The sequence below is a fragment of the Hemiscyllium ocellatum genome, chromosome 7, assembly GCF_020745735.1.
Source record: "Hemiscyllium ocellatum isolate sHemOce1 chromosome 7, sHemOce1.pat.X.cur, whole genome shotgun sequence".
NCBI lineage: Eukaryota > Metazoa > Chordata > Chondrichthyes > Orectolobiformes > Hemiscylliidae > Hemiscyllium > Hemiscyllium ocellatum.
In genome coordinates this window covers 4,894,444-4,911,917 of record NC_083407.1, presented here as the reverse complement: position 1 = coordinate 4,911,917, position 17,474 = coordinate 4,894,444, and the positions used below count along the sequence as shown (strand labels likewise).

General features: G+C 45.5%; 1 protein-coding gene across 1 annotated transcript in view; it reads right to left on the bottom strand.

Moving 5' to 3' along the window:
• Window positions 1–17,474, bottom strand: part of ercc3 (excision repair cross-complementation group 3) — a 42,029-nt gene that overhangs the window by 17,514 nt on the left and 7,041 nt on the right. Inside the window, exons 3-8 of the mRNA XM_060828214.1 lie at window positions 15,032–15,268; window positions 13,462–13,511; window positions 11,867–12,008; window positions 5,409–5,579; window positions 4,068–4,272; window positions 2,851–3,165 (exon numbers count right to left, since the gene is read on the bottom strand). Coding sequence (XP_060684197.1) covers window positions 2,851–3,165; window positions 4,068–4,272; window positions 5,409–5,579; window positions 11,867–12,008; window positions 13,462–13,511; window positions 15,032–15,268 — 1,120 coding nt within the window. The remainder of the gene's footprint in view (window positions 1–2,850; window positions 3,166–4,067; window positions 4,273–5,408; window positions 5,580–11,866; window positions 12,009–13,461; window positions 13,512–15,031; window positions 15,269–17,474) is intronic.

Below are 17,474 nucleotides of genomic sequence, written 5' to 3'. Positions count from 1 at the left end.
GAAACCTTCCATATCCGGCAACATCCTGGTAAATCTCTATGGAACCCTCTCCAGGTTAATAATATCCTTCTGAAAACTGGCCAATGCTTTGGGAGGGCAAACAAGGTCAGGGATCACACAATGAACGGTAAAATCCTGGAAAGTACGTTAGCGTGCATATCCTCAGATCCTGAAGATAGCTCAGCGGTACAATAGATGGTTAAGAAGGTGCTTGGGAAACTTGCCTTTAACAGAATGCAAGAGCTGGGAGGTTATCCTGGAACTGTATAAAACAATGGTTAAGCCATAAATAGTGTACTGTGTGTGGTTCTAGTCGCGACATTATTTATAGGAAGAATGTGGTTGCATGAGAGACAGTACAGAGAAGATTTACAAGGATGCTGCCTGGACTGGAGGGTGTGAGCGGTGAGGAAGGCTGGAGTTATATCCCTTGGAACAATGAAGGTTGAGAAGGGGACCCCATAGAGATGTACAAAATTATGAGAGCCATGGATAAGGTGGTTAGAAAGGCACTTTTTCCATTAGTACAGGAGTCAATAGCCTGGAAGGGTGTGCAAGACTGATTCCAGCAAAACTGGAGTGAGTGGGTATAAGGGGACAAACTCTCTGCTGGTTGGAGTCATACCTGACACGTAGGAAGATGGTTGTGGTTGTTGGAGATCAGTCATCTCAGCTCCAGGACATCTCTGCAGGAGCCCCTCAGGGGAGTGTCCTAGACCCAACCATCTTCAGCTGCTTCATCAATGACCTTCCCTCCTTCATTAGGTCAGAAGTCTGCCGATGACTGTATAATGGTCAGCACCATTCGCCACTCCTCAGATACTGAAGCAGTCTGTGTCCAAATACAACAAGATCTGGACAATATCCAGGCTTGGGCTGACAAGTGGCAAGTAACATTCACGCCACACAAATGCCAGGTTAAGACCATCACCAATAAGAGACAATCTAACCACTGCCATTGACATTCAATGATGTTGCCATCATTGAATCCTCCACTACCAACATCCTGAGGGTTATCATTGACCAGAAACTCAACTGGACTCACCACATAAACACAGTGGCCACATGAGCAGGTCAGAGACTAGGAAAACTGTGACAAGTAACTTACCTCCTGACTCCCCAAAGCCTGTCTACCATCTACAAGGCACAAGTCAGGAGTGTGATAGAATACTCCACTTTACCTGGATGGGGCAGCTCCAACAACACTCAAGCAGTTTGACACCACCCAGGACAACGCAGCCATTTGATTGACACCACATCCACAAACATCCAATCCCTCCACCACCTACACTCAGTAGCAACAGTGTGCACTACCTACAAGATGCACTGCAGAAATTCACCAAAAGTCCTTAGACAGTGCCTTCCAAACCCATGACCACTTCCATCTAGAAGAAGAGCAGCAGATACATGGGAACACCATTCCCTTCAAGTTCCCCTCCAAGCCCCTCACCATCCTGACTTGGAAATATATCACCGTTCCTTCAGTGTCACTGGGTCAGAATCCTGGAATTCCCTCCCTAAGGGTATTGTGGGTCTACTTACAACACACAGGACTGCAGCGGGTCAGGAAGGCAGCTCACCCCAACTTTCTCAAGAGGAAACTAGGGACAGATAATAAATGCTGGCCCAGCCAGCAACACCCATATCCCACAAATAATAAGGAAAGAAAGAGTTGAGAATTGTCTTCACAGTGTGTGGTGGGAGTCTGGAATGCACAGCCTGAGAGAGTGGTTGCAATCTCAACTTGCAATGTCAAATCCTCCAAGAGCTAGAGAAATGGGAATAGCACGACCAGACAGGGAAAGTGATGGCCTGGTGGTATTATTGCTGGATGTTAATCCAGAGTCCCAGATAATTTTGTTCTGGAACCAGAGTTCAAATCTCAGCACGGAAGATGGTTGAATTTAATTCAATAATAAAATTCTGTAATTAAGAGTCTAATGATGACTGTGAATCCACGGCAATTGTCGGAAAAGCCCATCTGGTTCACTAATGTCCTTTAGAGAAGGAAACTTTCATTCTTCCCTGGTCTTGCCTACATGTGACTCCAGTCACACAGCAAAGTGGGTGACTCTTAAACTGCCCTCTGGGTAATTAGGGATGGGCAATAAATGCTGAGGAGAAAGTGAGGTCTGCAGATGCTGGAGATCAGAGCTTAAAATGTGTTGCTGGAAAAGCGCAGGTCAGGCAGCATCCAAGGAGCAGGAGAATCGACGTTTCGGGCATAAGCCCTTCTTCCTGATGAAGGGCTTATGCACAAAACGTCGAATCTCCTGTTCCTTGGATGCTGCCTGACCTGCTGCGCTTTTCCAGCAACACATGTGCAGCAATAAATGCTGACCCAGCCAGCAACACCCTCATCCCATGAAAGAAAAAGAAATGTTTGTTGATAGGTATGGACATGATGGGCTGAATGGCCTCTTCCTATGTTGTAAACAACAATCTCCCGCCTCCATTAAACAAGGCATTCCCCAAGGCAGTTGGTGCTTACGTTTCTGTAGAACGTTCCCATCGAACAGAGTGACAGCTCCCGAACTGAGTTACTTTGCGCTGAATCGAAATGCTGATTTACTGTATAAGTGTCACCCATTGACTAGGGCTGGCACGTTCTCCCCGTGTCTGCGTGGGTTTCCTCCGGGTGCTCCGGTTTCCTCCCACAGTCCAAAGATGTGCGGGTCAGGTGAATTGGCCATGCTAAATTGCCCGTAGTGTTAGGTAAGGGGTAAAATGTAGGGGTATGGGTGGGTTGCGCTTCGGCGGGTCGGTGTGGACTTGCTGGGCCGAAGGGCCTGCTTCCACACTGTAAGTAATCTAATCTTAACCGGCCACGCCCTGTACTACAGCCATTACCTGGAATTGTGTGCACCTCATCAAGCAGCATCAAACCCCATTCCTGACTTTTCATCCACTCCATCACTCGCTCTGCTTCCCAGGAACGTTTGGTGGTGTGTCCCAACATTGAGTACGTGCTGATGGCGATCGAGCAGCCAATCGGCTTGTCCTTGGCGTCAGAGGTGAAGCGGCAGATTTGGCTATCGTCAATGGTTGACCACATTTTGAACTGTGACTTCCACTGCTCCACTGACACGGCAGAGGTACAGAGGACGAGGCATCTCTTCCGCACAGTGCAGGCTGCTGTCACTCCAACCAGGGACTTGCCAGCACCTGAGGGGTACAAAAGGATCCACATCATTAAACCCAGTGATTCAGAAAGATCAGCAGATAAATTCCATCATGCAGCGTCTTACAGCACCTCAGCACATCGCAAAGCCCAGTCCCTGCTGTATTTGGAGAAACAGGCCATTCAGCCAAACAGTTCGCAGCGGTATTCGTTCTCTCCAATCGAACAACCTCACATCCTTCCTCAGATAATTTATTGTGGGCAGAACAGACAAGTTGCAGACTGTACAAAAGGGGCAGGCCAGAGAATCAATTCTTCATGACATTGTTTGAGGAATAAACACTGACCAGGAACTCCAGATGAATTGCTAAAAATCACAGGGCTACTCTGCACATACAAGGATGTAACTCAGCCCAACAGCAATGAAAGTGCTACACTGTCGGAGGGTCATCACGGAGTGAGCACTGCACTGAAGGGTCAGTGCTGAGGGAGTGCTGCACTGTCGGAGGGTCAGTACTGAGGGACTGCTGCACTGTCGGAGGGTCAGTACTGAGGGACTGCTGCACTGTTAGAGGGTCATTACTCAGGGAGTGCCGCACTGTCACAGAGTCAGTGCTGAGAGAGTGCTGCACTTTCAGAGAGTTAATACTGAGGGAGTGCCACACTGTCAGAGGGTCAGTATTGAAGGAATGCTACAATGTTGAAGGTGGCATGCATAAAAGAGATTTTACTGAAGAATTCAGCGCCTGTTAGCCACTGAAACGGGAGAGGTTGGAATTTGTATTCAGAAGGATGAAATCAAAATAGATCTACTTCTTCTGAGACACACAAACTCTCAAATTGTAAAGCAGAGCTCCTGGTTAAAACAGACAGCTGTGAACTATACAGCCAGCAGGACAAGCAGACAGAGAAGATGGCAGTCTGAGCAGATCCCTGATATACTTACCACAGGGGAGGACAATAACCCCTGACCTGGCACGGCCATTTCCAAACATCTTCCTTAAGCTCTTCTCCTGATAGGGCCTTAGGACGGCAGTTGGCTTTAGATCAATGTTAACATCTGGGTTGATGGTATCATTCCTGAAGTCATACTCTGCCAGTAAGGGGTACTCCATGTGAATACACTGCTTCTGCAGCTCCTCAATCATTCCCTACAGGAACATACTGTTTAGAAACTGACTCCTCCAGACCAGAAAACTGTGAAAAACAAAGCAGCAAACAAGACTGGAGCATATTTCACAGAGAGGTGCCTCACATTTACAGTCTGGGTTCATTTTGCCTTGCTCTAGGTCAACAGAAAAGCAGGAAGGTGTGACAAGTTTCAAAAGGCAGTTTCCATTGGAAACAAGGAATTGATTGTGGCACAAATGAGCAGGAAGTGCACCCAGAGGCAAGCATTTAATTTTAAACTGATACTTTGGTAAGCACTGCTGCCTCACAGCGCCAGGGTCTCAGGTTCGATTCCAGCCGTAGGCTATCTGTGTGGAGTTTGCACATTCCCCCCGTGTTTGCGTGGGTTTCCTCAGGGTGCTCCAGTTCCCTCCCACATTCCAAAGATTTGCAGGTCAGGTGAATTGGCCATGGGAAATTGTCCATTGTTGTTAGGTACATTAGTCAGATGGGGGTGGGTTACTCTTCGGAGGGTCAGTGTGAACTTGTTGGGCTGAAGGGCCTGTTTCCACACTGTAGGGAATCTAATCTAATCTAATCAAGCCTTGAAAATAATTTTTCTCGTAATCACTGGCTAAGTTGAATGGCATGAGGATTGCAGAACAGGGACCCTCTAACTCAACATGGATGCAATAAAACAAAGGACTGAAATAAAAATAGGAAATGCTAGAAAAATTAAGCAGGTGGCATCAGCACTGGAACTGCAGAATCATTTCAGACTCAAGATGTTAATGTTGCTTCTCACTCTTTAAATGCTAACAGACCTGCTGAGTTTCTCCAGCATTCTCTGTGTTTGTTTCAACATGGATGTGACCTGATCTTCTGGTCTCTGCACTCTCAGTGATTGGTTAAATTGAGTTTAACAATACTGCACAGAAATAGGACATTTACACAGACTCGTCTATGCTGCTGATTCTGCCCTGCAGAAGCTGTAGTCTACTTTATTTTGCCTCATCCAATCAGTGTAAACTTTAACTCCTTGCTCCACTGTGTTTATCAAGCTTTGCCTGAATGTCATCAATACTCAATCAATCTCTGTGCTGCTAACTTCCACGTGCACACCATTCTCCCGAATGCCTGTGGGATTTATTAGCTGAACAATGTTGTAAGTCATCACCTGCTTCACTTCAAAGGACACTGTCTGCAGTTCCTCCTCCTCCTCCTCCTCGTCCTTATCCATCTGCTCGTAGAAGTCCAACAAGTCTGCAGGAACATCAGTTTTACTGGGGACAGGGTCTGCACTCTGTGACGTTGACGCTGCTCCATTGTTCTGTACAGCTTTGGACATCTGTGGAAATGAAAACTGTGTTACAAAGCAGCTATTCTATTTTGATAGAATCCCTCAACTCCAACTCTTCACAAGCCTTAGATATGCCAAAAAGGATCACTTTAATGGCAAATTAGCCAAAGTTTAGATAACTGAGGTATGTTATGGACTAGGTCAGACCACTCAAAACATTCTTTCGCAGGCAGCCCAGATCATAACTTTGTAATTTATTTCGATAAGCTTACAGTGAAAATTACCCGAAGTTAGCTAGGTTGACTACCAGATTTTAAAACAAATATTTATTCACAAAATTACGGAATGAAACACAAAGAATAAAACAAATATCTACAGAACCCAATCTATCCAAACTAGACTTAATGATGCTGTTCTGAGTGTACACAACTGTTCTAATAAGCAAAGGGCTTATGCCCGAAATGTCAACTCTCCTGCTCCTCGGATGCTGCCTGACCTGCTGCGCTTTTCCAGCAACACATCTGATCTCCAGCATCTGCAGTCCTCACTTTCTCCCAGAAGGAGAGAGAGTCTGGCAGCCGGTTTCCACACTGCTGAACTCCCAACAGTTCTGGACTGAACTGCTCAGCTTTCAGAACTGACCACCCCCACCCCCTTCCATTATACAGGTCACTTCTAAAACATGACCACTTTGGCCTGAAGTCTCATTTGTTTACAAATAAATAAAAGGCCTCTCAAAATCTTTCTACATCTCTGTACCAAACCAGCCACCTCGGAGCCGGGAGCTGGTTTATGACCACTCTGAGAAAAAGCAAGGACATATTATCCGAGAGAAACGGAACAGCTTTGTGACAGGTGTGCTAACTCAACACCAGCTTCCAATCCCACTTGGTGTTCGCAAGACAAGCCAAAGAATCTATTCTTCATGATCTAGCCCTGGGTTAAAAGCGCCACTGGAAAATGTGATTGACGCAGCAGCATCTCTAAACAACTGATTTCACTGGCACACATTTGAGGGAACTTTATTCTGTACCTGAAGTCTAACAAATATCAATAAACATTCTGAAGAGAGACCTTGGTGTGTACATTAAGGTGCTCAAAGATGTACTTCAGTGAGGTTTTTGACAAGATCTCTCATGACAGACTGGTCAAGAAAGCCAAGAACCTATAGGATTTAGAATAATTTGGCAAACTGAATCCAAAATAGACTTACAGGCAGTACGCAGACTGTGATGAGCAAAGGGAGTTTTTTGTGTGAGGAAGCCTATGTCCAGCACTGTATCATTGGGTTCAATGCTGGGTCCTTTGCTGTTTGTTTGTTTTAAGTTATCACGGATGGGACATGGGCTTCACTGGCTGGGCCAGTACTTATTGCCTGTCCCTTGCTGCCCTTCAGAAAACGGTGGTGAGCTACTTCCTTGAACTGCTACAGTCAATGTGCTATGGGTAGACCCACATTGCCAAGGGAGTTTCACATTTTGACGCAGCGACAGTGAAGAAACAACGATATATTTCCAAGTCAGGAAGGCGGAGAAAGGTGTCAAGCTTGAGTGTTGTTGAAGCAGCACCCATCCAGGCAAGTGCGAGTCTTCCATCATACTGCTGACTAGTGAATGGTGGACAGGTTTCAGGAAATTGGGAGGAGAATTACTTGCTGCAGTATTCCTAACCTCTTCCTGAGCTGTTCGTGCAGCCACTGTGTTTATGTCATTTATATATTCATATGGTCCTAGTTGAGTTTCTGATCAATAGTCACCTACAGCATGTTGATAGTGGGGGCTTCAGTGATGGTAACACCATTGAATGTCAAGGGGCAGTGGTTAAAATGTCTCTTATTGGTGATGGTCATACCCTGGCATTTGTGCGCACACATGTTATTTGCCACTTGCCAGCCCAAGCCTGGATATTGTATAGATCTTGTTGCACTTGAACATGAACTGCTTCAATGTCTGAGGAGTCGCGAATGATGCTGACCGTTGTTCAATCATCGGCGAACATCCCCATTTCTGACATTATGATGGAGGGAAGATCATTGATAAAGCAGCAATTGGACACTACCCAGAGGAACTCCTACAGAGACGTCCTGGATAACTGACCTCCAACAACCAACAGCACTGACTCCAGTCACCGGAAAGTTTGCCCCCTGATACCCACTGATTCCAGTTTTGTGAGGGCTCCACGATGTCAAATACAGCCTTGATGTCACAGGCTGGCATTCTTAGCTCATCTCTTGGATTCAGCTCTTCTGTCCATGTCTGAAGTACAGTTGAAATGAGGTCAGAAGCTGAGTGGCCCTTACAGAACCCAAACAGGATGGCCCTGAGCAGGTTATTGCCGGACAGGTGCTGCTTGATAGCACTGTTGATGACACCTTCTATCACTTTCCTGATGATCGAGAGTAGACACACAGGCAGTAATTGTCCAGATTGGATTTGTCCTGGTTTTTGCATCCAGGACATATGTGGGCAATTTTCCATATTGTTAGGTAGATGTAACTGTACTGGAACCGCTTGCCGAGGGGAGCAGCAGGTTCTGGAACGTCAGCCTTCAGTACTATTGCAGGAATTGTATCAGGGACAAAAAATACTGCAAATGCTGGAATCCAAGGGAGACAGGGACGCTGGAAGAACACAGCAAGCCAGGCAGCATCAGGAGGTGGACAAGTCAATGTTTCCAGTATAACGCTTCTCCAGGACTGGGGGTGGTGTAAGAGGAACTGCAGATAAAGTGGAGGATGGGGAGAAGGGCAGAGTGGTGAGGGAGGGATAGGTGAACATAGGTAGAGGATATGACCTCGTTGGTCGATGGGAGGTATGGATCTGGTCGGTGGCTGAAAGGAAGGGTCGGTCAGTGAATGGAAGTGAGGAAGAGGGACTGGGAAGGGAGTTGGGGGGCAGGAAGGGAGGTTATTTGAAATTGGAGAACTTAATGTTGAGTCCTCCAGTCTGTAGGCTGCCCAGGTGGAAGATGAAGTGTTGCTCCTCCAATTTGTGGTCTGATTCACTGTGGCAGTGGAGGAGACCAAGGGTGGTCACGTCAGAAAAGGAGTGGGAAGAGGAATTAAAATGGGCGGTGACTGGGAGGTCAGGTCAGAATGTTGTCAGGGCCCATAGCCTTTGCTCTATCCATTGCCTTCAACTGTATCTTGGTATTATGTGGAGTGATTCCAACTGGTGAGAGAGTTGTATCCATGATGCTGGGGACCACTGGGGGAGAAGAGCAAGATGAATCTTCCACTTGGCACTTCTGGCTGAAGATTGCTGCAGCCTTATCTTTTGCTCTGACATGTTGGGCCCTTCCATCATTGAGGATGGAGCCTCCCCGCCACTCAGCTGTTTCACTGCCATTTACAACCGGAACTGCAGAGATTAGAGCAGATCAATTTGTTGTGGGATTGCTTGGGTCTGTCTACCACTTGCTGCTGTCCTGTTTACCACTTCAGTTTTAGGTGTGCCCAGTGATGCTCTTGGCATGCCCTCCTGCACTCTCTATTGAACCAGGGTTGATCCCCTGGCTGGATGATTAGATTACTTACAGTGTGGAAACAGGCCCTTCGGCCCAACAAGTCCACACCAACCCGCTGAAGCGCAACCCACCCATACCCCTACATATACCCCTTACCTAACACTACGGGCAATTTAGCATGGCCAATTCACCTGACCCGCACATCTTTGGACTGTGGGAGGAAACCGGAGCACCCGGAGGAAACCCACGCAGACACGGGGAGAACGTGCAAACTCCACACAGTCAGTCGCCTGAGGCGGGAATTGAACCCAAGGTCCCTGGCGCTGTGAGGTAGCAGTGCTAACCACTGTGCCACCGTGCCGCCCAAACTGGAAACAGTTGTGTTGAGAATATGCCTGACCATGAGGTTACAGATTGTGCTGGAGTATAATTCTGCTGCTGTTGATGGCCCACAGCGCCTCATGGATGCCCAGCCTTGAGTTGCAAGTTTGAAGTCTGTCTCATTGAGCACGTTGATAGCACCATACAACACAATGGAGGGTATTCTCAATGTGAAATTAGGACTTAGTTTCCATAAGATCTGTGGGATGTCACTCTTACCAATATTGTCATGGACAGATGTGCAGCAAAGTTTATTTTAACCAGCACGCTTGATAAACTGGCAAAAATTATATACGGAAAATACTGCGAAGTTTACTGTATTATGCTGTCCAATTATTTTGCTTTTTATTTACTTCACCATAAATATACTTGATGTTCAATTGGATGGCCACACAAAATACCAACAATTGATTCAATATCAAGTCAACTCATCCTCAAATACTGTGAGTGACCACGATGTTCGAGCAGTCAGTTGGGTGGAGGGTGGAGGGCGAGGGTGGAGGGTGGAGGGCGAGGGTGGAGGGTGAGAAGGTACCCTGTTGGTAAGCTTCATCTAAGGCAATGTTACATTTTTATGCAAATGATTCATGTTGTAATTCAAGTATAACAGTGATGTATATACACCCAACATGAGATTTCTATTACACAGTGTATGTTTTCACATTGATTATGTGCACGTCTTGGTTATCTAGAACATTTGATCAATTAGCATACTTCTGGTCCCACAGATGCCGGATAATAAAACATGGGATGTATCTGCAGCCAGTAGATTGGAATGCATGAGAGCTAGTAGGGTTATACACCTCTTGTTGGTTCCCTCACCACCTGCTACAGAACTAGTCGAGCAGAAATGTCCTTAAGGACCTGACCAACTTGAGCGGCAGTGCTGCTGCCAAGCCATTCTTCCTCATGGTTAAAATCCCCTACCAAGAGTATGTTTTCCTGCAAGTGTTGTTCAACATGGAGGAGTGCTGATCCATCAGCCAAGGGAGGATATTCACACACATGCAATGAGAATGTGTACAGTAATGATTTTGACATGGGTGTCAAATTACCAATACGATTACCAAAGCTCACAGATGGCATGAAAATTTTTTTGTGTGATAAACAGCAAGGAGGAAAGCCTCAGACTATGGGACAATATAGATGATTGTTCTGCCTATCTGACAGAACATATGATAAATAGAATTTAATCTGCAGTGTGTGAGACGCATTTTGGGAGCACTAACGAGGCAAAGGAATACAACGAATGGGAGGACCTAGGGAGGTACAGAGGATCCGAGAGACCTGGGTCTACATGTCCATGGATTCCAGAAGGCAGATGAAATATTCACGTTATTAGTTAAGGCACTGATGGAGGTTATATGGAGGTGTATATAACATTAGTTAGGCTGCAGTACTTGTATAGTTTTGATTACGACACTATCAGAAGGATGTGACTACACTAGAGATGGTGCAGTGTAGACTCACTATGGTGTTGCCTGGATTGAAGCAACCCCACGATGCAGACAGATTGTTTAGGCTGGGATTGTTTTCCTTAGAGCAGAAAACGCTGAGAGGGGCCCGATTGAGGGATATAAAGTTATAAAGATATAAAGGGATATAAAAAGAAATTTCCCCTTGACCAGGGGAGATGAACCATTGAATCCCTGCAGTGTGGAAACAGGCCCTAGTGCCCAACAAGTTCACAGCGATCATCCGAAGAGTAACCCACCCAGACCCATTCCTCTATCCTATTACTCTACATTTACCAATGAGTAATGCACCTAACCTACACATCCGGAACACTATGGGCAATTTAGTTTGACCAATTCACCTACCCTGCACATCTTTGGTCCATGGGAAGAAACTGGAGCACCCGGAGAAAACCCACGTAGAAACGGAGAGAATGTGCAAACTCTATACAGTCACCTGAGGCAGGAATCGAACCCGGTTCCCTACAGCTGTGAGGCAGCACCGAGCCACCCAAATGGATTGAAAGGAAGGAGGTTTGAGGGATACATTTTTCACCTAGAGGGTAAAGGGGTACATGGAACTCACTGCCTGAAAGAGTGGTAGAGAATGGGAACCACCACCATTTAAGAAATGTTTAGATGAACACATGGAACACAGGCCAAGTACTGGACGATGGGATGAGAGTAGATAGGTGTTGGTTAACTGGTACAGATATGAAGAGTCTCTCTCTGTGCTGTCAAATTCTATCCCATTTTGCACTTGGCATAGGAGTGTTTTACTGGGATAGAGTAGAGAGACCTTTACTCTGTATGTTCCTTTCCTGGGAGTGTTTAATGAAACAGTACAGAGGGACCTATAGTCTGTATGGAACCAGGGTTAAAGAGGGATTGAGGGATCAACTGAGAAACTTTTTCAATGGATCTTTGAGCTATGTGCCTGTTGCTGAGATTTCCAAGGTTCGAGTCAAGATCTGGAATTCTCCGTAACCTTTGCCCAGTACTGCAGCATCACACCAGTGAAGAACATCCACTTACCAACATGGCAGATTTACTGGAGACTGTGCCCATAATGAGTTCAGTGTCGTCACCTTCTGCTGTCCTCAAGCGACATTGCTTTATGACATGATCCTGCAACAGCTTCTGGATCACATCGGGATGTGTGCTTTCCACAAAGTATCTGTCCATTAAGGAGATTCGCAGTCAAACCATATATTTTCAGACTAGCTACTACTTCAAACTGGATAACGTAGAGCAGCATTAGCACTGCCTTTTACTGACCCTCCGACAGTATGTGGCACTCCCTCAGTACTGATCCTCCGAAGGCTTTACTGAAATCCATGTACACCACGTCAACTGCTCTTCCCTCATCCACATGCTTGGTCACCTCCTCAAAAACTCAATGAGGTTTGTGAGACACGACCTGCCTTTGATGAAACCATGTTGACTATTTCCAATCAAATTGTTTCTTGCTAGATGATTATAAACCCTATCTTTTAACATCCTTTTCAAAACTTTTCCTGCAACTGACGTAAGGCTCACTGGTCTATAATTAACTGATTCATCTCTACTGCCCTTCTTGAACAAGGGCACAACATTTGCAATCCTCCAGTCCTCTGGTACTAAACCTGTTGACAACGACGACTCAAAGATCAAGGCCAAAGGCTTGGCCATCTCGTCTCTAGCTTCCTAGAGAATTCTCAGAAAAATCCCATCCAGCCCAGGGGACTTGTCTACTTTCACATCTTCTAGAATTGTTAACACCTCCTCCTTGCTAACCTCAATCCTTTCTAGTCTAATAGCCCTTATCTCAGTCTTCTCCTCTACGATATTCTTCTTTCCCGAGTGAAAATAGATGAGAAATATTCGTTTAGCACCTCTCCGATCTCCACACAACTTCCCACTTCTGTTTTTGACTGGCCCTATTCCTACCCTTGACATCCTTTTATTCCTCACATACCACAGAAAGCTTTAGGGTTCTCCTTTATTCTATTTGCTAAAAACTGCTTATGTCCCCTCTTTGCTCTTCTTATCTCTCTCTTTATATCTTTCCGAGCTGATCTGTAACTCTCCATCACCTCATCTGAACCATCTCACCTCAATATCACATAAGCCTCCCTCTTCTGATTAACAAGAGATACAATTTTCTTTAGTAAACCACGGTTCCCTTACCTTATCACTTCCTCCCTGTCTGACAGGGACACACCTATCAGACATGCAATATCTGTTCCTTGAACCAGCTCCATATTTCGATTGTCCCCATTCCCTACATTCTGCTGCCCCATTCTATCCTCCTAAGTCTTGCCTAATCGCATTATAATTACCCTTCCCCCATCTATAACTCTTGCCCTGTGGCATGTATCTATCCCTTTCCATCACTAAACTAAACGTAACCAAATTATGCTCACTCTCTCCAAGTGTTCACCTACCACTAAAACAAACACCTGGCCTGGTCCATTACCAAGCACCAGATCCAGTGCGGACTCCCCTGTTGTCGACCCTTTGACATACTGTGTCAGGAAACCCTCCTGGGCACATTGGACAAAAACTGATCCATCCGACATACCAGAGTTGCAAAATTTCCAGAATATTATTTTTAAAAATGTGAGAAACAGTTTACGAGCATATCCTACCTGTTGTGTTTCAAGACCAGTTTCACCTTGCCATAACTAACAGTGCATAGCTGTAGGAACAAACATAAACATTAACAGAGAACTCACATTTATCTTTCAACAAGAAAAAGATAATTCTCCCTCCCACTATCCAGCTGAGGGAACCCAACCTGGTCTAGAAAAGGCAAGTGGCCCTAAGAACACACCTGTCCCATTTAACAATCGGTCTGTCACTGTGCCCCATTGCCAATAGGTACACACGTGTTGTTTGTGAGCTAGGCAAGATATTCTAGTATCTTAACTCACTCGATAGTTTGGGTGAACCTTCAGCTGTGATAAAGAGATGAGATCGAAGATCGTTTCCTGTGAAAATACATTTCAAACCGAGGAACTGATTATTCCAAAGAAATCTATCTCATTCAAAACATTAACTTGGTCTTTCGCTCCAGGGACCTGCTGAATCTCTCCTTCTGTTTGCTTTTCAGATTTCAACTTTTTGCTTTCATTGTATCTTGTTATTGCTTTTTGAGATCTCATCGGTGTAGAAATTACAATCAGCACAAGGATAAGAGTGGTGCTGGCAAACACAGCATCCGGGAAGCAGGAAAGTCGATGTTTCGGGCAAAAGCCCTTCATCAGGAATGAAGGAGATGGGGGACAATTGAAATGTGGAGCTGGTTTAAGGGGCAGATATTGCATGTCTTCGATAGGTATGTCCCTGTCAGGCAGGGGGAAAGTGATAAGGTAAGGGAACCATGGTTTACTCAAGAAATTGTAGCTCATGTTAAGTGGAAGAGGAAGGCTTATGTGAGATGGTTCAGATGGAGAGTTACAGAGTAGCTAATTCCTGATGAAGGGCTTTTGCCTGAAACATCGATTTTCCTGCTCCTTGGTTGCTGCCTGGCCTCCTGTGCTTTTCCAGCAACAATCTAATTCTGTCTTTAATCTTCAGCATCTGCAGTACCCACTTCTGCCACAAGAATAAGGGAGCATAGTGCTTCTGGCATTAGACTTACAATTCCAGAGTCTGACTGCTCCAAGTCCCACTACATCAAACTGGCAAACTGAACATAGTAAATGTGGTGTTTTGTGGACAGCTATCAGGTAAAATACTCTGCAAACCCAGTGGCTCACTAATGTCCTTTAGTCTTAACTTAGTCTAGTTCGCAAGTGACTCCAAGCTCATACTACTTCATAAAATAAAACCCACAGCATCTAGCACTGGGCAGCAATTACCCTGCCTAGTCATTGTTGTGAACAACTAAGCAACCAGTACTGAATAGACACAACAACAGAAATTGCTGGGATAACTCAGCAGGTCTGCCAGCATCTGTGGAGGGAAAGCGGAGTTAACATTTTGAATCTAGTGACTTTCTTTAGAAACGTCTGTAGTGCAACAGTGAAAAAGGGTCACTGGTCCCGAAACATTAACACTGCTTTTGCCCCACAGATGCTGCCAGACCTGCTGAGTTTTCCCAGCAATTTCTGTTGTGGCTATTCAGTACTGGTTGCTCAGCATAAACCTGCTGAGTTTATGTCTCTGATTTCTAACATCTCAGTTCTTCTGGTTTAGTATTAAATAGACGTTTACCTTAATGAACTGTATGATTCCTTCAGGAATCGACGTCTTGCTCAGTTTCTGCAGATACTCGATAATGTCGCTAGTTTGTAACCCAACACTGACAGCTGCATACAGGGAGTATGCTGTCAGTTTATACTCGTGCGTGTGTGTGGGTCTGCACACTGGCTCAGCAATGGCTACAAGGAAGTCCTGCGCATATTTGTAAACCGGGGAGAAAGCTTCAAGGAAAATGTGTCCATCTGGAGCCTGCAATACAACATTTAAAAAGTACCTCAGTTAAGCAGTGTATGGAACTGTGGTTAGTGAATCATGGGTTATTCTCACTGTGCCCATGCTGGGGCTTTCAAAGTGACAGCCATTTCGTCCCTCACCCTGTTAGTTCCCTCAATCCCTTTCAATGTCTTTACATATTTACCCAACATCTTTATGGAAGTTTCTGTTGGATCATATTCCACATCACAAAGTCCCACTCGACTGAAGTGCTGCTCTTCACCTCTCCTCCCATTCTTTACTAATTATCTTCACGCTGTGTACATCTGGTTATTAATTGTCCAGCCAACAGAAGCATTTTTCTCTTTACTTACTCAATCAAGACCCGATAAAGACTGTCTTTCTTTCTGTAGATTGGAGTGTGGACTTGAATGAGAAAATTGTTTTAAAACAAGGATCGCTGCACTTTTTTTTAAAACAAAGCAAGTGACCTGACACTCAGTGTAAGCAATGTTTCCACAGCTGCTGACTCAAGCAGTGGCAGAAGGATACCCATGTGGGACTTTCCACATAAACCACATCAACTACATCATCCTCATCAAGATATTCAGTCACCCTTTCAAACAACTCAATTAAACCGCATCAGGTCAGGCACCACATAATGAGCAGGAAAGTCCACGTTTCAGGCACAAGCACTTCATCAGCCACATTCCTGTCGATTCTCCTGCTCCTCAGACGCTGCCTGACCTGCGGTGCCTTTCCAGCACCACATTTTTCAACTCTGATCTCCAGCATCTGCAGTCCTCACCTTCTCCAACTCAATTAAATTAGTCAGACTCAGATCTCTCTCTAAAATATCCACACTGACTATCCTGATCTATTGCTCCCTGTCCAAGTATTGATTAATCCTGTCCTTCGGAAATTTTTCCAATACTTTCCCTACCAATGACATCAAACTAACTAGTCCGTAATTAAATGGAAATTAAATGTAAATAATGGAAATTCAGCTCGCGAAAAGAAGCTGGTTGGTCTGTGGACTAGTGGATAGGGATCACAGTGAGGCATAACCCCTCAAGGACATTATTCAGATCATATTGCATTTGAACATAGAGTCATAGAGATGTACAGCACAGAAACAGACCCTTCAGTCCAACTCGTCCATGCCGACCAGATATCCCAACTCAATCTAGTCCCACCTGCCAGTACCTGGCCCATATCCCTCCAAACCCTTCCTATTCATATAGCAGTCCAGATGCCTTTGAAATGCTGCAAGTGTACCAGCCTCCACCACTTTTATGGACTGCTTCAGCATCTGAGGAGTTACAAATGGTGCTGAACATTGTGCAGTCCTCAGCAAACATTCCCACTTCTGACCTTCTGATGGAGGGAAGGTCATTGATGGAGCAACTGAAGATGGTTGGGCCTAGGACACTACCCTGAGGGACTCCCGCAGAGCTGTCCTGGAGCTGAGACGATTGACCTCCAACAACCACAAGTGTCTTCCTATGTGTCAGGTATGACTCCAAGCAGCAGAGTGTTTTCCACCTGATACCCATTGATTCCTTGATGCCACACTCAGTCGAATTAGACCTTGATGTCAAGGGCTGTCCCTCTCCCCTCCCCCCTGGAATTCAGCTCTTTTGCCCATGTTTGACCCAAGGCTGTAATAAGGTCAAGAGCTGAGTGGCCCCATACAGAATCCAAACTGGCCATCGCTGAGCAGGTGCTGCTTGATAGCACAGTTGGTGACCCTTTCCATCACTTTACTGATGACCGAAAGCAGACTAATGGGGCAGTAATTGGCCGGCTTGGATTTGTCCTTTCAGAATAAACCTGGGCAATTTTCCACCTTGTTGGGTAGATGCCAGTGTTATTACTCTACTAGAACAGCTTGGTAAGGGGCACAGTTATTTCTGGAGCACAAACATCAGTACTAGTCCTGGAATGTTGTCAGGCCCTTTGCTACAACTACTGCCTCCAATTATTTCTTGATATCACCTGGAGTAAGCTAAATTAGTTGAAGACTGGCTTCTGTGATGCTGGGGACCACTGAAGGAGGCCAAGATGAGTCATCTACTCAGCACTTCTGGCTGAAGATTGCTGCAAATGCTTTAGCCGTATCTTTTGCAACGATATGCTGAGCTCTTCCATTCTGGAAGATAGGGATATTTGTGGAGCCTCCTCCTCCAATGAGCTGTTTCACTGTTCACCACCATTCACAACCGGATGTGGTAGGACTGCA